Source organism: Malus sylvestris, chromosome 6 (genome assembly GCF_916048215.2).
Source record: "Malus sylvestris chromosome 6, drMalSylv7.2, whole genome shotgun sequence".
Taxonomy (NCBI): domain Eukaryota; kingdom Viridiplantae; phylum Streptophyta; class Magnoliopsida; order Rosales; family Rosaceae; genus Malus; species Malus sylvestris.
This window is the reverse complement of record NC_062265.1, coordinates 26,289,602-26,314,828: the sequence shown is the minus strand read 5'-3', so window position 1 is coordinate 26,314,828 and position 25,227 is coordinate 26,289,602. Positions and strand designations below refer to the sequence as shown.

At 38.4% G+C, this 25,227-nt stretch overlaps 1 protein-coding gene across 1 annotated transcript in view; it reads left to right on the top strand.

Moving 5' to 3' along the window:
* LOC126626712 (ethylene-responsive transcription factor ERF114-like) overlaps nt 1-18,228 on the top strand; it is a 29,689-nt gene extending 11,461 nt beyond the window's left edge. Inside the window, exons 2-3 of the mRNA XM_050296107.1 lie at nt 15,003-15,270; nt 17,293-18,228. Of these exons, the coding sequence (XP_050152064.1) occupies nt 15,123-15,270; nt 17,293-17,789 (645 nt within the window). The 5' untranslated portion in view covers nt 15,003-15,122 and the 3' untranslated portion in view covers nt 17,790-18,228. The remainder of the gene's footprint in view (nt 1-15,002; nt 15,271-17,292) is intronic.
* The last annotated feature ends 6,999 nt before the right edge of the window (nt 18,229-25,227 follow it).

Here is a 25,227-nt window from a genome sequence, read left to right as displayed (position 1 = left end):
CACGCCATGAATAACCATTTACAGCGCCCTTTCTGCTCCGCAAAAAACCAGTTTTGTTGTAGTGTGTCATTTAATTTACAAAATTTTGTCTGCAAATTTAGTCTCCATATGTTCGGACAGTAATGTTAATTGTAAGTAGGGGGAGGAACACACGCATTATCCAAAAATTATTCAATTTGGAGATCTTTTAATCATTCATATGCATAAAACCAATGGATGGTTCATCATGGGGATGCTGAGCTAAAATTGTTGATTAGTTTAACACATATGGATAACTAAACGATCTCCAAATTGAATGATTTTTTTTGCAGATATAATCCTTAACTGATGATAAAAAGCGTGAATGGTTCCATTTATGATGTTCGGATGGTAAAGGTTCGTTAATCGTAAATGGGAGGACAAGCAAGTTCTCCATAGAGGGACATGATCATTATCCAAAAGGTAAATAAATAGACACGGTAATATTTATTGTTATATATCAATTTACATAAATGAAACAACCAAGATACTTTGCTCGGGGAGCATATTCAAATGACTTTTAATGAGCATTTTGCATTTCTTATTAGCCTGAAAGCTCTCAAATGAGCAATTTTTAAGGGATGCAAATATTCATCTTGACGGGAACATGTAAATTTATATCTATATTTGCATCTTTAGAAGGTGGGCCCTGCAAGTTGAAGAGAAAATAAGAAAGCAATTACGTAAACCAAGAGCGAAAATGAATGAGATACAAATTTATATCTCCCATATTGGAGTTAAACAAGGACGCCAAATTTATAATGAAGCAAGTTTCCACGCCAGGTTGGAAGGTTTTCGAGTTCCAGCGGACTCTGTTACTGTCAGGAAAAAAAAAAGACTTACATGAAATAGAAACACCAAATAGCAAACAGATTCATCTTGTGACGCTAGGCTGGAATCGTGTATGAGTTCGAGGTCGAGCTGATCTTGTCGATGTCATCACTAGGAAACTAATAAGGAGCAAACTTTGAGCTCATGAGGATTGTAGATATATTTTTGGTTACACGAGAGAGGATCATAGTACTCTTTGATCTCTTTCGTGTAGGCTAAAGCAAATTACTTCTCTTTCTGGTCAAAGTGTTCTAGTCAAGTTTAGAATATGTCAACTTAAGAACATTAATTATTGATAGCTAGAGCCAATATCTCATGAAAAATCAAATTCCGGTTGAAGTTTGAGAATATCCACAAATAATAAACTTACTTGCTAGAATCGAGTGTTTGACAAAAATGAAAAATGACAAACATTATTTAAAGCAAGAAAAAAATACTAAAATGCTTTAAATATTGTCATTGATTGTGAATTGTATTTGGGTGCAACATGATTGTATGTGTTAGGGCTTCTTTGATATTGTTGTGCTTTTAAAACAAAAAATTTATGTTGTATTGTGAGAATGATTAATTGTGTTAGGGCTTGTTTAGTAGTTGCATCAAAAGCTAGAATTAGTAAACGCGAGAAGTCAGAAAGCAAAAAAACTTTAAAGGCACATGTATGTCCTTAATATTATTTATATTTCAAAGAAAAGCATTCCAAAACCTATTACTTCAAAAAGAAAAAAACTGACTTGGTAATGAAGAAGGATTTCAAACCTAAGTCCATTCATTTAGCCCGAAATTGCTAAAAATCCATCTCCAATAAAAGAGCTAAATCCTAGTCAACATCGGATTAAATATCAAGGAAGGGTTGGACAACGTAATAAGGTAGTGTTTGGTGTCATCGTAGTGTTGAGTTGGGTGAGATTTGGTGGTAGTGGTGGTGTCTGATTGTGTGAGATTTGGTGGTGGTGGTGGTGGTGTTTGATTGTGTGAGATCTGGTGGTGGTAGTGGTGTGAGGTAGAGATGATAATTGGGGTGTGATATCCACACACCCTTTTTTACTTCTCTCACACCTTTTTAATTTTTAGCCGTCGGATCGCATGAATTGAAGAAGATCAACGGACAGAAATTAACTAGGGGTGTGGGAGAAGTAAAAATGGGTGTGTGGATAGCACACCCCTAAAAATATAGTTCATGTTGCATAATTAAATAATAATATATTAGATGGCTAAAATGTAGCCCCAAACTACATTCGGCCCTCATGACTAAAAATGGCCTAAAAGGCCAATTAAAGTCAGCCAAGTGGCTAGGTGAGCGTTTTTTTTCTTTTCTTAAGTTAGCTTAATTTTAAAGTTTTTTTTATATAGTCACTTAATACTACGGTTTAGTGATATTTCCTCTTCACTTGTAAGTGAGAGGTCTTAGGTTCGATTCTCGCCAAAGGCGAATTTGAACCACATTATTGCTAAAACTTATATAAAACTTATAATCATCATGATATATTCCTAATTAGTAAAATTTCAGTTTTCATTCCAACAAATAAACATGTTGAAAAAGACATAGTGCGTAACTCTTGTTTGATTGTAATCCAAACTCGGAGTTGTTAAGCAAACTAAGCTTAGTACTTTAAACTCATGTCCTTCCCATCCCATATATATGTTGGTTAGATTAGGATTAAGGTTATTACAGTTGAATGACTAGCATAGTGGTGTAAGTTGGAATAGTGTTTTCAATTTTGAAAGTAAAACTTTCAAATTTGGACTCCAAAATTTCAAATTCAATATTTTCTGAAAAATTGGAATGAAAATTGAAATGCATTTCTATCTACCCCACGCATTTCGTTGGTGAAGCTTCTGCCTTCCTCACATCTGCTCTATCCACCTTTGACTAGTAGGCCTTTACTGTCAGAAACTGGAATTTTCCTCTACACTCTATATTTCTAGCCCCCTGAAATTAACAGATTTAAGGGAGGAGAACAACTTCCTTACTAGTGGTATCTTCACGGGCATTGGAATATGTTGATGCACAAAACCGGAGGTCTTGGAACAACGTAAATCCTACCGTGAATCTGCATGAAATGTAGATTACACAAGATGTATCGTGGTTCACCCCAAGATTTGGGCTACGTCCACACTGATTGTATTTCTCTGACTGTATGTATGGATTACAAGGGTGAGGAGGAGTCCCCCAGAGAAAGAGAGTGTTATTGTGTTTGTGAGGGTATTAACCTCTGTTGGGTTCACTCCGTCCCTCTTGTGAGAGGGGAGAAGTCCCCTTTTATAGAATAAAGGGCTCCTCCTTTTACATAATCATATGGGCTGGGTAATGAGGCCCAATGTATCAAAGTCTGAGGCCCATTATGTGTGGTACCAACATTAGTCCCCTAAGTCTTCAGTCAAGAGAGTCTTTTGGCTAGAGACTTCAAATCCAATCCATGTACGGGCCGAAGTGGCTAGATGTCTTGAACCAGTACTCAACCTAAGGCAATGCTCAACATAAAGCAACACTCGGTTAGAGGTATCACACGTTACGAGACTGCTCGGCTGGAGGCTATGCTCGTTACGAAACTGCTCGGCTAGAAGCTATGCTCACGGCGAGGCGTTTGCTCGGCTGGAGGCGATGCTTGTTGCAAGGCAGCTCGGCTAGAGGCTATACTCGCTACGAGGCGGCTCGGCTCATGGTATTCCTCATTGCAAGTATCTATTTTATGTCGACATGCACTTAGTATAAGTTGATTCTCGACATAACTCGGGTCCGCTTGTCGGGTTCACATATTGGGTCTATGTGTCGGATCTGCGGATCAGGTCCGCAAGTCGGGTCTTTGAGTTAGGTCCATACGTAGGGTCATCGAGTTTGGGCTATCCGTAGGGTCATCGAGTTTGGGCTATCTGTAGGGTCATCGAGTTGGGTCCAAGCACATAGGTGTCCCAATAAGCGAATGTCCGAGCAAGTGGGTGTCCGGTTTGACAAGAGATTAACATGAGCACGTGGCTCATCAGTCTATAAGTTGGTAGACTTCTTTAATCTGTAATAGTGTTGATCAGTGGATCTAGTTGCTCAATAATTCCTGACAATAAATGACATTATAAGTATGACCGTATAATGAATAAATCAATTTGACAAAGTTTGTCAAGGCAAAATATTGTACTATGTGCCTTCTATAAATAAATAATTTATTCAGTCATGTTGTATAAATCAACAATATATTAGGTATTATCAGTCATGCGGTAAATCACATGTTGTTTGATAAATGACATACTGCATAAATCAACAATATATTAGGTATTGCCTAAATGTGTGCGTATATATATATAATCATGAATAAATGATTTATTCAGTTGTTTGATAAATAACATGCTGCATAAATCAACAATATATTAGGTATTGCCTAAATGTGTGTGTATATATATAATCATGAATAAATGATTTATTCAGTTGTTTGACAAATCACATGTTGTATAAATCAATAACGTGATAGTAATCATGTGATATCAGAAATAATATTATTTAATCATAAGTCATCATGATATAAAAATAATAAAATTATTATTTTATAATTAGCCATCATGACAAAAATAATAAGATATTAAATAAACAAATGATAATTTTAAATAACTCAGCCAAAAGATAAAACTCTTATCTTTTTCCATGTGGTTGACAGTTGCAGGTTGTTTATGCACGCCTACTTGAGCGTTTTACTTTTTCTTTTCGCTTTTGGCATATGGCAGACATCAACATAGCCTGTTATCTTTGACGGGGTCAATTAATAATGGTGAGCTCTAAAACAGCTCCACATCTCTTTTTGTCATCCATGACGCAAGCTTCAATTTCAACAGTGTCATTTCCAAAAGCGCATCCGCTTGCTCCACGGACAGAGATCGAGAGGAGGAGGAAGAGTGTTTAGGGTCAGTCGGAAGTAGAGAGAGGTGGAGTCGTCCTTGAGGATGGCGACAGAGAGAAGTGTCGCGATTTGCTGCTGCCTCATTGTCATTATCATCATGATGATGATCACGATAACCATGTGGTTGAGGCTGGCCCACCGCAGATGGCGCCGGAGTCCACCACGACTGCTATGCTCAAATACTAGAGTGTTGACCAGAGCTTTGACCGGCAGGTGTCCCTACCGAGAGTTTCGAGCAGGAGTAGCTACGCAAGGAGCATGTTCTATAAGGGTGGAAGTTGTGGTGGTGGTTCCTCATGCTGTATATTATGGCAGAGTGGGATTGAACAAGAACTAGGCACAGAATATTTAAGCATGAAACAACATATTGGGAGCAGAAAAGAGCCATTACAAATTATTGGGTAATGAAGAAAAAGTAAAAGCTAGCTGAAAAGAGGAACTAGAGAGAGAGAGAGATTGTCATTGTCTTTCTTTTTGTTTTTAAATGTTTATGAGGTACATGTGGCTGCTTGTGCGGCAGAGAGCTTCAATTCTTGGAGGTGGTGGAGGTGTTAAAGTCGTCCTCCAATCTCTGCTGCAACTCGAAGGAGGAAGAGATGGCGTCGTTGGGGTTGACGGAGCCCAGTCGGGACCATATGTAGAAGACGCTGGTGGGTCGCACGTGGAGGAGGATGACAGATTCCCTGGGTCGAAGGTAGTTCTGTCCAAATTCCAAGATGGTGAAGCCCTGTCCGAGTCGGGTCGGTACCGTCGTCTCCACGTTGAAGAATGCTATTTCGAACCGATCCTCGCTCCAACTCGCCATGCTTAAACCCTAACTGATGCCGTACACAATCAGCACACCCACCACAAAGCTCCAATGTAACTCGCTGCTCAGCATTCTGAATCAATTTATGGGTGTCCATAGCAAATCTCGGACACCCTTTACTAGAGTTTTCTACTTTTGGTTCTCTGACTCAGGGCGAAGACTTTCTTTTTCATGTTCTTCTGCTTCCATTTCCATGGCTAATAATTTTGATTTCCCTTCAAAATTTGAGAACAATAAAACACACCCAGTTGATATATCTTGGTTTTCTGAGGTGGGTTTGTCGATTTGGTTCTTGGTTTCTGCAGATTCATTGTAGAGGTGAAAATTTGAGAGAGAACCAACACAACTTTTCGTATCGATTCCCACAGACGGCGCCAATGTTGATGCACAAAACCGGAGGTCTTGGAACAACATAAATCCGACCGTGAATCTGCATGAAATGTAGATTACACAAGATGTATCGTGGTTCACCCCAAGGTTTGGGCTACGTCCACACTGATTGTATTTCTCTGACTGTATGTATGGATTACAAGGGTGAGGGGGAGTCCCCCAGAGAAAGAAAGTGTTGTTGTGTTTGTGAGGGTATTGCCCTCTATTGGGTTCACTTCGTCCCCCTGTGATGGGGGAGGAGTCCCCTTTTATAGAATAAGGGGTTCCTCCTTTTACATAATTATATGGATTGGGTAATGAAGCCCAATGTATCAAAGTCTGAGGCCCATTATGTGTGGTACCAACAGAATATATTCAAAGTGTTCCGAACTGATTCTGACAAAAAAAATTTAAAAAATTCAAAGTATTCTGACTTTTTAAAGTTATATACTCAAAATATGCATTTTGTAATCAAATTTTATATTTTATTGTTAGGTTTGGATACCTTTTGTTCATTGTTTTTCTATTAAACATAAGTAAAAATGTGGGACTCACAATTCACACATTATCATTTAATGGTCAAATTGACCGATTGACTAGCAAAATGTATGACATTTCCAAATTATGTTCCGAAATTTTCAAGATTACGGATTCTGAAAAATTCTAAATTTGAGATTGTGATCCAATCTGAACCGTTCCAATTTCAAAACTTTGAAACAGAAATTGAAAACTTTGTTTCCAATCTATACGAAAATCAGACCTAAACTAGCATCACATTTGAGTAAGGGTTTGACTTCCAACGTCCAACTTGACAAATTTGCATATATTTGTATAGGAATGTGGTGTAAAGGAATAAAGTACAATAAATATTGAACTCAACTAAATTCAAATATATATATACACATGTGATGCGAGAATTGCTTGACACACAAATTAAACCCTCTTTTGACAATTGTAGCAAAGTATGTAAGTAGGGATCGTTCTAAACCGGGGATTAGGAGGGCTTGCTAAAACCTCTAAACTGACTCAAAAACAAAAAGAAACAAAGTTAAAAATGTAAACAAAAGATTTTAAAACAAGAAAGTAAAAGGGGGATTTGAGTTTGGTGAAGTTGAAAGTAAAAACGAATAAACTAAAAACTTAAATAGATTTTAAACAAATTGGGGTTGAATGGATAATGGAAGGCTAGCTAAGGGGTTCTTCTCCACACAAGTCTTGCTTGCATATAAAATGATTTCCAATTGCTCTTCGATAAGTTATGAATACTCAACGCCCCAAATTACCGTGAATTTCACTAATTAACTCTCAGTTTTTCAACAAGTTATTAGATTGGATGATTGCATACGACAACCCAAAACATTCCCTACAAGTTCCCTACATGAATTGCATAATAGAGATACAAGCAAGAATCATTAAGTTCTATGAAAAACATAAGCATTGACGAGGCACTCGTTACTATGATTTGCATGAAACTTATGCCAAGAATTTACTTAACGTGATTGTGACTAGCAACCTTCACTACTTGTGAATATAAGTTCATAACGATTAGGTGAAACTCCCTTATATTCTAGCGTCAAATTCATGCATGAAAATTAAGCGTGCACTCTCAACCAACATACACAAATTAGTTTTTATACGAACGGATAAGTAAATTGAATTCACAATTCAAGAAACGCAATTGGAAGTAATCAAATCATATAGCAAGCATAAACATGGTTTTGAATCCCCCCCTAGCCAAGGGGGGTTTAGTTCCTCATTATTACAATACAAAGATAAACAAATTTAAACATTGAAAAACAAAGGGAAGAAAGCACCTAAACGTTCCAACGATCCATGTTGGATAGCAAGTGCGTCCAAGGACTTTTCTCCTACTCCTTGCCGCAACAACAAGGTTGGAATGATGTTGAAGGGTTGGTTATTTGGAGGAATGGATGGGAAAGGGTTTAGATATGTAGGAGAGGCAAGGAAAGGCTTGGAGAATGGTTAATTTCTGGATGATTTGAATGAGGTTGCTGCCATGGTATTTATAGGAAGAGGATGGACATGTTTAATGCAAAAATTTGGTGAAATGAAGTAGGTAAGGCATGGCAAGGTGGAGAATTGTTGGTGAGGGTAGGTTTTGAGTCATCCACTCACATGTCATGGTGAGTTAAGCATTGCATCATCCACTCAAATGTCATGGTGAGTTAAGCATTACATCATCCACTCAAATGTCATAGTGAGATAGGCATTGCATCATCACTAAAAAATCTGGTGGAAGTAAAACAAAGGGAAGGCCACGGCATTGATGAATTTTATGGGGTATGCATGGTTTTGAGTGAAGTTTTGGCCAATCCTTCTAGAAATTTATCCCTTCTTGCAACTTGTATTTGTTTCACCAGATTTTTAGCATGTTCCTAGCCTCTTTTTTCTTCAAATTCGTCCATCCATCTTGCTCATATCATAAGTAATCCATTCCAAGCTCAAAACTGCTCCAAAATGCACAAAAATGCACTTTCTTGCTACCTTAACCCTTTGGACCTACAAACACACGAAAATGGCTTAAAGTACTAAAATAACTAAGAACTAATAACGTAAATGCAAGAAAACTAGTTAACTAAGTCGCATAAATATGCGTCTATCAAATTCCCCCACACTTAGCTTTTGCTAGTCCTCGAGCAAAATAAAACAAACAAAACATAACCTAACCTTCCAACATTTGCTACAGGGATTTCCAACGATACATAACATGCCAAAGATCATTATTCCCACAGATTTTATTCATCCCTACTCTTGAGCATATACTTAATCATAGTTACCATTCACTAGCTCACATTTAATCGTTTAAAACAACATTATGGACGTAGTAACATGCCTTAGAGAATCCACTCAATTCCTTACTGGATACACTCTTATTTTCACACAGATTTTCTAACTACACTCCCTATACTAAGTATATGTGAGAAGATTGATGTAAACATGGAAACGAACACTCACACATGTTATAAAAGAAGCACTTTTCTGGAATGATTAAGCATTTATAGATATGATCTCATGAATGGAACGCTACTACTTAGATGCGAGAACCAGGGACACCATATGCTCAAACCAATCCCAAACTCCACATATTGAAATACATAACACTCAAGATAGAAGTTAAGGGTTGTAACGGGGCTTGGGGAATGGTTAACAAAGAAAGGATAGGGAAAACAAACGTTCTTCAAGCATTAGTAAGCAAAGTAGTAAAATTGAGACTTAGAATTCACTTAGATTGCAGAAATTAACTTTAAAACACAAGGGGAAGATTTAAACAACTTCTTAGGGCCGAATTCATTGTTTTGGACCCTTATTTCAACAAACAATATTTTGGAACTCTTTTTTTTTTTTTTTTTTTTTTCTCGTGCCTATGGCACACAAACTCACATGATAAACACTTCCCCCACACTTATTTTCTGCCCACATTAATCAAAAGGAATTCAATTTGAATCATGCTTACTATACTTTAAGAACGAGGGTATGGATAGTCCTAATCTAGGCTAGGTGAGGATGATGTGGGTTAACAAAGAAAAGGCTAAACAAGGTTCAATGGAGTTAAACTTAAACACATAATGAAAATAGGATACACGACAATTTGGCTTTGGTGGTGGTCACTACACAACTTCATCTTGAATATGTGTTATGCAGATCAATAGCATGCTTTGAATGAAATGGGCATGAGTTCTAGCATTTGGAACTACATGATAAAACGCCTTCTAAGTAGTAACCAATCAAAGAATAATGAGATCATGCAACGACTTTAGAAGACAACAAATGCACAGATTATTAACTCTCCAAAGAACGTTAAAAGCTCAAGTCTCTCAGGGTTGTAGCGTTAGTTTGAGTTTCTTCCTTCAAGCATGTTACAAAAACTAATTTTTCTTTTGACTACATGTGAATTCATGAACTATAATTACAACTAAGCATAAACCAAAGAGCATGTCAAACTTTCATCCATGTTTGTAACTTACTTCAACAGTTATGCAATTACAAACCGAATCCTCATTATTGTGTTGGAAGGTACCCTAAGACACAAACAAACACACAAAAACAACTCTTTTTGGGTTTTGCAAAGCAATTTTTCAAATTTTTATGTGATTTTCGGAGTTATAAGTCAGCACACACTAAAACTCACCAAAACAGCTTAAAAACACCTAAAAACAGCAAGAAACAACATTGGGAAGTATGAGTGAGAAAACCCTACGAATTTGCATCAAAACACTTTGGTTACCCCCCCCCCACACTTAAACCAAACATTGTCCTCAATGTTTCAAAGCATAACTAACACAAAAACACATAAACAAACAAACAAACACTAACAAACTAAATATGGCAGAAACTAATTAAACAACAAAGAGAAGGGTTTAGGAACGCAAATCTGGAATTGGAGTGCTCTCTAGGCCTTCCTTTGTCGAATGCATGGGTTGCCTCCCACGAAACGCTTTCTTTAACGTCTTCCAGCCGGACGGTACCTCCGTTTAAGCTTGACTAGGTGCCACGGTATGGAGGGGTACATCCTCCATGACATGCTTTGTATGCTCCACTCCAATACCCTTTTCGATGATGCATCTAGGGACATCCTTCTTGATTGGTGCGCATGAATGTTCCTTCCCCACATGTTTAATCACATCTATTGCAAAACAAGAACGAACATCATGAGGATTCTTAACATATTCAGGAACTTTGAATTTAATCAATTCATCACCAAACTCCATCGTTAACTCTCCCTTAGCCACATCAATCTTGGTTTGGGCTGTCTTCATGAAGGGCCGCCCTAATAGTATCGGCAATGGGGTAGAATAGGGTGAATCCTCCATGTCAAGCACGTAAAAGTCCGCTGGAAAAATCAAATTGCCCACTTGCACCAACACATCTTCCAAAACACCCTTTGGATATGCATTAGAACGATCGGCTAATTGAATAATCACACCATCGTTTTTAAGCTCACCTAAGTTCATAGATGCATAAATAGAGTATGACATAACATTAATCGAAGCCCCTAAGTCTAACATGCATTGTTCAAACTTAGTCTTGCCAATAACGCACGGAATTGTAAAACTACCTGGATCTTTGCATTTAGGGGGTAATTTCCTTTGTAACATGGCAGAAACATTCTCACTTACTTGGACCACCTCTTTGTTCGAAATCCTTCTCCTTGATGTACAAAGTTCTTTTAAAAACTGAGCATATCTCGGGACTTGCTTAATTGCATCAAGGAGCGGAATATTGACTTGAACTTTCCGAAAGGTCTCTAGAATGTCCTTCTCGGCTTCTTCCTTCTTTGATTGCCTAAACCTGCCAGGAAAGGGCACATTTAGTGGAATGGAACTAGAAAAAGTCGAATTTGGACTTACCTTGGTGGTTTGGGACGGCTTAGGAGGGATAGATGGTGGTGGCAAGGATTGTTTATCCTTGGCCGTGAGTTTTGGTCCCTGTGCTTCCTCTTGTAGCAACTTGTCATCCTCATCGTGACTTGATTTGGATGATTTTGGTTTGGCTCCAACCTGTGTACCACTTCTCAACATGATTGCATTGACGGTTTCAAAGCCTCCTTTTGGATTTGCAATGGTTGAGCTAGGCAACTTGCCTTGCTCTCGAAACTGCCCCATGAACTCGGCAATTTGCCCTACTTGTTTCTCCAACTCGTCCACCTTTTTGTCCATATTTTGCATTCCCTGCGCCATAGAAGTTAGTAAATTAAAAATTTGATCATTATCAATAGACGAACTTGATTTTTGGGCAGGTTGTGCTTGGGGTTGAGTTGGTGCAAACGGCTTTTGATAGAAACCCGGGGGTTGTTGCCTAAATCCGCTTTGTTGTTGGCCTTGTTGGGGTTCTCGCCATTTGAAATTTGGATGATCACGCCAACCGGGATTGTAAGTATTGGAAAATGGGTCATTCCTTGGTTGGTATTGGTTGTCAAATCCCACGGCATTGAGGGTCTCCCACCCTCCATTTTCTATCAACTGTGGGCACTTGTCCGTAAGGTGGCCTTGCATGGAACACACGCCACAAGTTGCCACGTTTTGCACTTTTGGACCTTCCACTACCTAAGAAAGCAAAGTAGTAAGGTTAGCCATTTGATTTTGAAGTTCGGTTATGGCACTTACCTCATTGACTTGATGTGGTCGTGGGTTACTCCTTTGTCCAACGCCTTCGTATTGTTGAGCATTCAACGCACGGTTGGAAATTAAAGTCTTTGCTGCCGTGGGGGTCTTGTCCACCAAGGCTCCTCCCGCCGAGGCATCTAGCATTTGACGTTCGATAGGTAGTAGCCCCTCGTAGAAGTATTGCAAAAGAAGTTCCTCCTTCATCTGATGCTGTGGACAAGAAGCAACAAGAGATTTAAAACGTTCATAATAAGTAGGAAAAGATTCACCTTCCTCTTGTTGAATTCCACTTATCCTTTTCCGTAGGAGGATGACTCGAGAAGTTGGGAAAAACTTCTCCAAGAAGGCCCGTTTCATGCTTTCCCATGATGTGACGGTTCCGGGCGCCAATTCGTACAACCAATCCTTCGCCTTTTCCAAGAGAGAAAAAGGGAAGGCTTTCATCTTCAAAATACTCCCATCGACATTGACGGGGGTCATGCTCGAACACACTACCTCGAATTCTTTCAAGTGTTTGTTAGGATCTTCCATGGACAACCCATGGTACTTCGGAATGTGGTGTAACAAGCTTGACTTCAATTCAAATTCTTCTGTCTTTCCTCGGGCTGCTGCGGGGTATTGGATACATAGAGGCGCGGCATTGTCCAATCCCGAGGCTGAAAGTTCTTTGATTGTTCGATTGTCCACCTCCATGTCTTTTTCTGCCTCCTCCTTTTCTTCAAATTTGGATTCAGAACTAGAACTAGGTGGATTAGGTTCTGGTTCTTTCCTTTTCCTTCTCAAAGTTCGTTCAAAATTGTCGTCAAACTCCGATATGTGTGCACGAACTGGTTGAGAACTACGAGTCATAAACTAGTACCTGAAATAAACAAAATCAAATAAAATTAAAACTAAAATTAAAACACACAAAAAGAAATAAAAAGAAACAATGGGGATTTAGCAAAGTTGCTAATCCCCGGCAACGGCGCCAAAATTTGATGCGAGAATTACTTGACACACAAATTAAACCCTCTTTTGACAATTGTAGCAAAGTATGTAAGTAGGGATCGTTCTAAACCGGGGATTAGGAGGGCTTGCTAAAACCTCTAAACTGACTCAAAAACAAAAAGAAACAAAGTTAAAAATGTAAACAAAAGATTTTAAAACAAGAAAGTAAAAGGGGGATTTGAGTTTGGTGAAGTTGAAAGTAAAAACGAATAAACTAAAAACTTAAATAGATTTTAAACAAATTTGGGTTGAATGGATAATGGAAGGCTAGCTAAGGGGTTCTTCTCCACACATGTTTTGCTTGCATATAAAATGATTTCCAATTGCTCTTCGATAAGTTATGAATACTCAACGCCCCAAATTACCGTGAATTGCACTAATTAACTCTCAGTTTTTCAACAAGTTATTAGATTGGATGATTGCATACGACAACCCAAAACATTCCCTACAAGTTCCCTACATGAATTGCATAATAGAGATACAAGCAAGAATCATTAAGTTCTATGAAAAACATAAGCATTGACGAGGCACTCGTTACTATGATTTGCATGAAACTTATGCCAAGAATTTACTTAACGTGATTGTGACTAGCAACCTTCACTACTTGTGAATATAAGTTCATAACGATTAGGTGAAACTCCCTTATATTCTAGCGTCAAATTCATGCATGAAAATTAAGCGTGCACTCTCAACCAACATACACAAATTAGTTTTTATACGAACGGATAAGTAAATTGAATTCACAATTCAAGAAACGCAATTGGAAGTAATCAAATCATATAGCAAGCATAAACATGGTTTTGAATCCCCCCCTAGCCAAGGGGGGTTTAGTTCCTCATTATTACAATACAAAGATAAACAAATTTAAACATTGAAAAACAAAGGGAAGAAAGCACCTAAACGTTCCAACGATCCATGTTGGATAGCAAGTGCGTCCAAGGACTTTTCTCCTACTCCTTGCCGCAACAACAAGGTTGGAATGATGTTGAAGGGTTGGTTATTTGGAGGAATGGATGGGAAGGGGTTTAGATATGTAGGAGAGGCAAGGAAAGGCTTGGAGAATGGTTAATTTCTGGATGATTTGAATGAGGTTGCTGCCATGGTATTTATAGGAAGAGGATGGACATGTTTAATGCAAAAATTTGGTGAAATGAAGTAGGTAAGGCATGGCAAGGTGGAGAATTGTTGGTGAAGGTAGGTTTTGAGTCATCCACTCACATGTCATGGTGAGTTAAGCATTGCATCATCCACTCAAATGTCATGGTGAGTTAAGCATTACATCATCCACTCAAATGTCATAGTGAGATAGGCATTGCATCATCACTAAAAAATCTGGTGGAAGTAAAACAAAGGGAAGGCCACGGCATTGATGAATTTTATGGGGTATGCATGGTTTTGAGTGAAGTTTTGGCCAATCCTTCTAGAAATTTATCCCTTCTTGCAACTTGTATTTGTTTCACCAGATTTTTAGCATGTTCCTAGCCTCTTTTTTCTTCAAATTCGTCCATCCATCTTGCTCATATCATAAGTAATCCATTCCAAGCTCAAAACTGCTCCAAAATGCACAAAAATGCACTTTCTTGCTACCTTAACCCTTTGGACCTACAAACACACGAAAATGGCTTAAAGTACTAAAATAACTAAGAACTAATAACGTAAATGCAAGAAAACTAGTTAACTAAGTCGCATAAATATGCGTCTATCAACATGGAATCAATAATGTTGGATGACCAATGGATTCTTCAACGTTCACACCACGGTAACGAAATATGTATAAAGTCTAGATGTTTCTGTAGCAAACCCTATATCCCACCTATGTTCCTCCTCCCCTCATTGTTCTCCTCTCATCTCGTTCTTTTCTTTCCTTAACCTACTGTCTACTTTTAATGTACGCCGTAAAGCTAGAACGAATTTGAATCAGTTGTTGGTGTACCCCTCGATTCTGACTCATATATATAACGTCAAAATATTAATATCTAGATTCATAAAGTGGATCGAAAACATGGGAAGAGGCCGCTGGCTTCGGTTGAATCGGAGGAGAAAGAGGAGGATCAAATCTTTCCTGTTTACCCGACTCGATCTCAGCAAGACACTTCTGCCATGGTTTCAGCTCTAGCTCAGGTGATCGGAAAAAATAGTGACCAAATTAATAACCCACTTGGTCAAGTGCAAGGAATAAATCCATTAATCACCTCACAGTCCAGCCCTACAGAGACTCAATCTCAACCGGTGCTACTTCAAGATCAAGGTATTATATTTTATATATTATCAACAATGAATTAATCTTCTTTTTGGTTCTCTGTGACAAAAATAACTTTTTGGTATATTTCCAGCAGAACTACATGATCTCCCTCGTAAGGGATTTAGGGAGCTTCTGTATAACTAATCATATGGATTTCTTCCACCTTTTAGTTATGTGGATTGTGGCGTCCATATTTTCTCCTACTGCTCACTCTTTATTTCTAGCCTTGAGATTGGATGAAGAGGTTGTGCAGAAATCATTATATTTATATAGTTATCGATTATCACTCTAGCATTCCTTTCTCTAGTATAATGCTTCAACTTATTTATTCATTTTTTCCCGATTTGAACTTTACACATATATTTAGCTTTCAATTGCCGGATATAGTAACTTGGTAACACCTCACTTCGTCGAGAAGGCTAATGAGATGACCTCTACCAACAAGGACTCAGAAATCCTTGTTAACCGAGACTTGGATAAATAACCAGTTGGTCTCGAAGCGGTGATGTCTATCCAAACTGAAGGTGCTCCTTGGTCGGCTGATTCTATGGCTCCAGTGATGTCTATACAAACTGAAGATGTCGTCGGTTGCCTTCACAGTGCTGTCTATCCAAACTGAAGATGTGTTCGCAAAAAGAAAGGGGGAGAGGAAAAAATCTCAGGGTTGTTGAGAAGCTTTGCGCAAGGCAATTTGTGTGTTGATTTGGAGGGGCCATGAATGATGCACTCCCCTCTCTATTTATAGCAGCGAACCCCCTTATGGTGGAACTAAAGATTCATTTGGATTAGAACTCCTCAACCTAATCTGATCAGGTTTCAGCCAATCTTAACCCCTATAGGACTTTGAACCAAGCTTCTTAACAAACCAGATTCATCCCTTAATTCTAAGCATCCTCAACTTTAAGACTCCTCGTTGCACTAGGGTTCGACTACCTCACCCTTATCTAAACCAATCCTCTCCGTAATAGGGTTCAGTCGACCTTGACTGGACGACCCATGATAAGATTCTAAATGTTACTAGATCGAGAACGACTCTAAGCTCAGCCCAAAATATTATTTTGGGCCCAAACAGGTGCATATTAGGATTTCGTGACCCGATATTAATTTTGTGATAATCATCTTCATCGGAAATTTTTTTTCATAAACCTGTCTTAATTAGTAAAGTACAAGTTCTTGGTCACATCCGGGGTTTGACTCCGCCGTAGCACGATATTGTCCGTTTAGGCCCCGACCATGCCCTCGCGGTTTTGTTTCTGGGAATTCACACGAAAACTTCCCAATAGGTTACCCATCATGGGATTGCTCTCGCCTAAACTCGCTTAACTTCAGAGTTCCGATGGAACCCAAAGCCAGTGAGCTCCCAAAAGGCCTCGTGCTAGGTAGAGATGGGAATATACATATAAGGCTTACAGGATCCACTCCCCTGGACGATGTGGGATGTTACAATCCACCCCCCTTAGAGTCCCGACGTCCTTGCCAGCACACATCCAGCCAGGGATTGGCTCTGATACCAAATTGTCACATCCTGGGCTTGACTTCGCCATAGCACGATATTGTTCGTTGTAAGCCCCGACCACACCTTCGCGGTTTTGTCTCTGGGAATTCACACGAGAACTTCCCAGTGGGTCACCCATCCTGGGATTGCTCTCGCCCAAGCTTGCTTAACTTCGGAGTTCCGATAGAACCCAAAACCAGTGAGCTCCCAAAATGCCTCATGCTAGGTAGAGATGAGAATATACATATAAGGCTTACAGGATCCACTTCCCTAGATGATGTGGGATGTTACATTCTTAGCTAATGTTAGAGGGACCATATTTTCAAACAAAAAGTGAAATGTTATAATGTGTCAAATAACAATTGAGCACCACGGATAGGAATTGAACCTAAGAAAAGCGAGTATTGACTATGTTCAACTAGCACGATCCTTCTAGCATTACTCAAACTTCGGTACTGTCTCCGCCTATGTATGAAATGATTCTTTTTCAGGTTTGATATTTATGAGAAATTAATATATATGTTTGTGTGAAGGAAATTTGAGGAGACAACATTACAGAGGAGTGAGGCGGAGACCATCGGGAAAGTGGGCTGCTGAGATTCGTGACCCGGTGAAGGCAGCCCGAGTGTGGCTGGGCACTTTTGACACAGCTGAGGCTGCAGCACTAGCTTATGATAAAGCAGCACTCAAGTTCAAAGGAAGAAAAGCTAAGTTAAACTTCCCCGAGAGAGTTCAAGGGAGCTCTGAGTCAGGTTGCCTCACATTAATAACTACTGATCAACAAGACAGCTTGAACATTAATCCTCCTCAGCCTAATATTACTCGACCAACTTCTTCCAGTGTTTTCGATTGTACACAACATAATAATGTCACATATTGTACATCCTTGTTGTCGTCGTCCTCCATGCCATCTCAACAAGCGGCAGAGCTCCCAAGCTTTTCGATGCAGTTCGGTTCTTCTTTTTCGAGTTCAAGTTCGGGCCCTCCTCATAAGTATAGGAAAGACTTTGACAGCAGTCACTCAAGATGATAAGAGTGAATTAATAGCTCTGGGAACGGTAGGAGATCAGATTGAACGATCGATCAAGGAGAGTAAAAGGCTCATATAATTTTGATGCATGTCTGTTTTTCTTTCCCTTTTTTTGGTTCTGTTTAATTTCTGCTCGTCTAAAACAACTTCTTTCTTATATCAAATTAAGCTCACTTCAGTTTGTATTTGATGACAACTAATTTGACAAGAAGCTAGATAAATTTTTCATGCATGTGTGCGCCACCCTGCGTATGGTATATATTGAGAAGTTATTTTCGTATATCCCTTTTTACATGCACACATCTGGACATAGTGTGCAGAATGAGATAAAAATGTATAATAATGAAGTTAATTAATTTGAGCGATTATCAATAAGCTCATATATGAAGCATGCAAATTTTGGTGAAAGAGAAAATTCCATGTTGTATAAGAATGAATTTAATTATGGGAACTTTAACGAAAAACACCTGGTACTGTTCACTTTAACGAAAAACCACATTTTTACACTAAAAAATCAACATTTGTACTATTCACTTTACCCTTTATTTTGTCCTTATCATTAAAACTCAAAGTTTTCAAGCCCTTTTCATTAGTTTTCCTTTTAATTAACCCAGCAAGCTTGCTAACTTAAATAAGAGAGAGTGAGGGTTTGTATACACACCAGGCGTAGAACATAATATGATAAACATTACATAGCCCATTGGGCAAAATGAGAGCTGAACCTTGACAGATACGTTTATGGTTTTGTATCCCCTATATATATATATATATATATATATATATATATATATATATATATATATATATATATATATATATATATATATAGATCTATCATCTATGCATGTACATGGTAACTTTTGAGTTATATATATATATATACACTTACTTAAAACCTAGACAGATCTTGATCAGTTTACGCAAGAGAGTGTGAAATCGTGTGGACTAAATGGGGTGGTCAACGAATTCGGCAGTGAGTGACAGAAGCTTGGAGTTTAAACACGACAGCTAAGTCGGAAAATTGCGGTTGTTTTGGCATCGATTTGAAATGTGTGGTTATTGATAACAAGGGTCTCACACGTTTGTCACTACCGATTTAGAGTAATATTATTTAGGTACGTAAAGTTGACGCATTTGTTGTTATAATATTCTCGAGTACAGGTGAATCTTGCATCAAATTATTTGGCCTACTATTAGGTGTGTGATTAACAAGTGTGTTAGTTTTAGGGGCAATTAGATTTTAGGGCCTATATAAGATAATTTTTAGATTATAACCTGAATGGGTTTCAAAATCTTATTTAAGTCTCTAATATTGTCACATCCCGGCCCAGGGTAGATCACTTCCCGGGCCCGCTCCACTACCGTAGCACGATATTATCCGCTTTGGGCCCCGACCACGCCCTCACGGTTTTGTTTCTAGGAACTCACGAGCAACTTCCTAGTGGGTCACTCATCATGGGAGTGACCTCGCGTGCTACTCACTTAACTTTGGAGTTCCGATGGAACCCGAAGCCAATGAGCTCCCAAAAGGCTTCGTGCTAGGTAGGGATGGGAATATACATTTAAGGATCACTCCCCTGAGCGATGTGGGATGTTACAATCCACCCCCCTTAGGGGCCTGACGTCCTCGTCAGCACACTTCCAGCCAGGGATTGGCTCTGATACCATTTGTCACATCCCGGCCTAGGGCAGATCACTTCCCGGACCCGCTCCACCACCGTAGCACGATATTGTCCGCTTTGGGCCCCGACCACGAAGCCAATGAGCTCCCAAAAGGCCTCGTGCTAGGTAGGGATGTGAATATACATTTAAGGATCACTCCCCTGGGCGATGTGGGATGTTACAATCCACCCCCCTTAGGGGCCTGACGTTCTCGTCGGCACACTTCCGGCCAGGGATTGGCTCTTATACCATTTGTCACATCCCGGCCCAGGGCAGATCACTTCCAGGGCCCGCTCCACCACCGTAGCACGATATTGTCCGCTTTGGCCCCCGACCACGAAGCCAATAAGCTCCCAAAAGGCCTCGTGCTAGGTAGGGATGTGAATATACATTTAAGGATCACTCCCCTGGGCGATGTGGGATGTTACAATCCACCCCCCTTAGGGGCCTGACGTTCTCGTCGGCACACTTCCGGCCAGGGATTGGCTCTGATACCATTTGTCACATCCCGGCCCAGGGCAGATCACTTCCCGAGCCCGCTCCACCACCGTAGCACGATATTATCCGCTTTGGGCCCCGACCACGCCCTCACAGTTTTGTTTCTGGGAACTCACGAGCAACTTCCCAGTGGGTCACCCATCATGGGAGTGCTCTCGCGTGCTACTCACTTAACTTCGGAGCTCCAATGGTACCCGAAGCCAGTGAGCTCCCAAAAGGCCTCGTGCTAGGTAGTGATGGGAATATACATTTAAGGATCACTCCCCTGAACGATGTGGGATGTTACAAATATAATATTCACTGCCACATCATATTACAAGATACCTCTATTACGTACCATATTTACAAACTTTGCCATTTAAATTGTCAACCTATTCTATAATTAAGGCTTAAATATTTTCTGTTAATAAACCATTCAAAATTCAAAAACATTTAAATTTTGATACGAAAGTCAATAAGATAAATCCAACTAAGGTAAATTATACTAATTTATACTTGCTGACAAACAAATTAAGTCTATAGTAATTTTAGGTCAGTCACCTTAAGAAGTCGAACATAGAAAAATCAACTACAAAAACAATAGGTTAAAATATTAAATAATAACCCTTAATATATATATATATATATATATATATATATCACAAAAAAATAGTATAACAACTCCTTATTATCTATATATAGGAATTGGATAAGTGTTGGTACATATGTGTAGGTATATACATGCACATAGGTACGAAGGTATCGGTATGGAAGTGCCGTTACATACATGCACATAGGTACATACATGCATATAGGTATGAAAGCATTGATACGTTAGCATCGGTACAGAAGTATCGATGTTGAAGTGTCGGTACATATGTACATATAGGTACAGAAGTATTGATACATTAACATCAAAAGAAAAAATTGGTAGATTCGATGTATGAGAAGGTAAAAATAAATCATGCACTATTAGATGTATAAGAAGAAATATTAGATGTGGATGGTGGCCCTAGCCTTTTCTTCTTACACGGTTGAAGATAAAATTTTGAGTTGGACAAAAAGTTTCATTTTTAAGTAGAATCATTTATGTTAGCAATAAAATGAAAAGTTATAAATAAATTAAATATGAGACATTATAATTCACTCAAGGATAATATAGGAAGAAAAAAATTACATAAAAGAAATTAAGTCTGGCATTAAATATAAATGTTGACTTGGACATAAGTCAAAGGACTATAATTAGTTTTTTTATCTTGGTTAAGGTTTTAGTCTAAAGATAATATTTTTCAAGGATTAATATCTAGTTTCCTATTAGTATATATTCAAATAAAAAAATTATTATGTTATTACATTTAGGATAATGAACGATGCAATGCAATTACGTTAATCATCATTGTTAAGATGTGACGACCTGTCCCTAATTTTCCTATGTAATTTCTCCCCGAGTATGTGTATTGTCGGTTATGCCCTTATTGGTAAGTGACATGGACGTAGTTATATCGCTTTTATTTTATTTCTAGTTATCGCATTTAAATTGTACCCGTTGTTATGAGTGTACAAGAATTTCTACCAGTGTAGAAATATCTACTTCGGATAGAATTTGATTTCCCTTACAATAGAAAATCTGAAAACCTATCCCTATCTACCCTTTTAACCCAAACCATGCACCCTCCCCCATTATTTCACTTTCTCACCAATCAACTCCCTCAAATCTCTCACCAATCCCATCCCTTCCCTCTACACAGCACCCAATCAGAAATTAGAAAAAGGAACTCTCTCTTTCTCGTCCTCTCTCGTTCCCTCTCGAAACTCTCTTCTTCTCTGCAATCTCTCAAACGAGCTTTAAAGCTCACAGATTGAACCCAAGAACCTCATTTTCGTGTTCATCCCATCTTTGCAAACATAAAAATGTTCTTGAAACCTGGAATGGATGAGTTTTCAACGTCGAACTCGTGAGGTCCGAACTCGGAAAAATTGAGTTCGATGTGTTTTCGAGTGAGTTAGGAAGTTTTGAAGCTTGGGGAAGCTTCTACGCAACTCCTCGAGGCTCCTACAACAATTTAGGAGAAATTTGGAAGTAAAATGACCGAGTTTTGAAAAGTTCACTTTTGGCCAAAATTTTCGAAGGTTTTTTCGACGACCTCCATCCACTTTTTGGACTCCAGTCAGGTATAACGCGATTCTACTCTTCACAAGCTTCAAATCCATATAAAGTACGTCAAAAATGGTTGAGAAATGATCAAGAATAGTGCATTTGAAAATTTTCCAGAAAAGTTGAGTTGCAAACGGCGGCGATGGCGAGGGTCGCCGGAGAAGGAGACGGAATATTCTGTCAAAGTGACGTAATATTCTGATGGCGTCAGGTAACGCCGTTAATTTTTGTTAGCATTTAACGGAATATTCCGTGAAATATTCCTAACGACGTCAGGCTAACTGACGGCACTGGCCTGCGCGTGGGGGCGCGTCTGGCCGTGCCCTTGATGGCACATGGGGGCGCATGAACCATCCAAAAATTATTTTAAAATTTTGGGGATGTTCGTGACGTCGAGTAGGTTATGATGGTATATTTAAACCCTAGGTTTAAGCAAACTATGGGGGTTTTATTTAGATTTACATATATGTGCTTTAATTAATTCGAAATTAGTTATTTCACATATAGGGGAAACGTATCCCGAGGACGTTCGAGGCTAAGCTAGGTTCGGGGGCTATGACCCAGCGACGTACTTGTGAGTGGGCAGTTTGTTTTTATACCTATACATATTTATAGTTTCCATAAATGCGTATTTACTTCACTTTTACGTTTATTTTGCCAAGTATCGTTCTTGTGATATTAATTGTGATAAATGCTAATATGTGGTTGGGATATTACTGTCATGACATTCATATATATATTTGTACATGCTCATCTTGCTACACTGGTGTTAGTACTCGGCCCAGGGTCAGGGCCAGTCCTTCACGTGTATGTTCACATCGCACCGTTCGCTTTCTTGGATCCAGGTTAGGTGACAGTCATGTCGGGTAGATTGCACTAGGTAATCCGACTTGTATGTGACCGTGCTTCTGCACCAACCTTCACATGATCGTAGTACTAGAGCATATTGATTACACCTAGTCTTATTTGTGTCAGAAATTATCTGTTCGAATTCGTGTGTCAGCTTAGATGGATGAGCACTTAGCTATACTTGATTGTCACATTATTATATTATTGTGGCATTTGATACATCATGACTTGGCATATTCTGGTTATAATACCGTTATAATATTGTTGATTTATCGTTTACATACCTACATAGTATGTTTTAAGGAAACTATACTTGTTTTACGGCGAGGGGTTAATATATTCGAAAATAAAGAATTTTGTATAAGCATTGTTTTGCTGACCCACTCAACTTTGTTTTTCGCCCCTCCACGACCTAGATAGTTGTACTCTTTGTGGCACTCGAGGAATCTCGGCAGTTCTGACATTCTCTTCTGTTTAGATGTACGAACATATCACTGTTATGTAATAAGTGTACTTTGACTACTCTTATGTTGTCTCACTATCTATTACGCTCTGAATAATTATAATAGGTTCTTCCCACGATTACGCACTCTTTCACTATTTAGTATAATTAGTTCTAATTAGTTTTAAATTTACTCATTTTTTACATCACTTACCCTTATGGTTACGTCACCTCACGGTGATGGCTAGCATGCTTCGACCTTCCCAGGTCGGGGGATTGTAAGATCCCACATCGTGCAGGGGTGAAGATCATGTAAGCCTTATATGTATATTCACATCTCTACCTAGCATGAGGCCTTTTGGGAGCTCACTGGCTTCGGGTTCCATAGGAACTCCGAAGTTAAGCGAGTTCGTGCGAGAGCAATCTCAGGATAGGTGACCCACTGGGAAGTTCTCGTGTGAGTTCCCAGAAACAAAACCGTGAAGGTGTGGTCAGGGCCCAAAGCGGACAATATCATGCTACGATGGAGTCGAGCCCAGAATGTGGTGGGGGCCCGGCCCGAGTTGTGACATAAGACGTTCAGTTCCTATATCATATTAATAGAACTACTCTACTAAGTTGCTCACTTTAAGGACTTATAAGGTCCTTGTTTATATGAGCCATCAAATTAATCTTATAGTAGATTCAGCTATCAACTTAAATAAAAGATTGGATGTGTAAAGTTGTTAGGGTTTCATGCAATTGGATTTGCTGAGTTTAGATATTTCATGAGGAAACTAGGTTTTGCAAATGAAAGAGATTCAACATGACATGAAACCTTTTTCTCTTCTTATTTATTTTGTTTACTTGTTCTATCAATTAGTATTTTATCTATGAATAACAAAAATTATTTAATCTAAGGCTCTTATGAAAAAGTACCTCATAGGTTCTTAAAATGAAAACCTTAGGAGAGTTGTTGTGTCATATTAAATAGGGGCATTAAGATATAGGTCCAAAAAATTGACGTACTATTGGCTTTAGTCCAATTTTTTGAAATTTCTGATTTAGGTCCGCTTAACTATTTTTTTAAACCTATTTACCCTTTGTTTTCAAATTTTGAATATTTAAACATCTGCAATCTACTAAACATTTAAAAAAATAACGTTTCAATTCTTTACCTTTTAATAAAATAAAATATTTTTATAATAGATTAAGTTGCAAAAATATACAACCTAATTAAAAGGTACTAATACATAAATGTACATATACCTATAAGTAAGATATCAAACGAAGAAAATATATATAATCAATAGGTAGATAAACGAACTAAAAGGTATAAATACACAATTTACCTACCTATAAGCAAGATAAATTACTATGTAATATAGGAAAACATATAGAAGCAATTTGAGATGGAGATAGATAATAAAAATAGAAAAATATAATCTGCCTATAATAGAGGTAGGTTATATAACAAAATCTTGTGATACATGTAGATTAATATCGGCCATGAAATCAATTAATTTGAGTAAAAATACAACTCAAATGAAGATCCAACTTTGACCACAAAATTAACTAATTTGAACACAACAAGCAATTTGATGAAAGAAGCCAACCAACCTCCATTCTTTGATCAAACAGAATCAAATTTCATATATAGTGGAAGTCTAAGAAGAGAATAGGAAAACTAAACAATGATAAAGAACAAGAAGATTCGCAAGGCAAATGATAAATCCTAACTAAGAAAAAGGTTTTAGATAACAAACTAAAAATAAAGAATAGATAAATGAAGAAGAAATGAAGAGACATATCCTCCCTTGGAGATATATAGGAAGCAATTTTATTCCAACAATTATCCTATCACTAAGGGAATT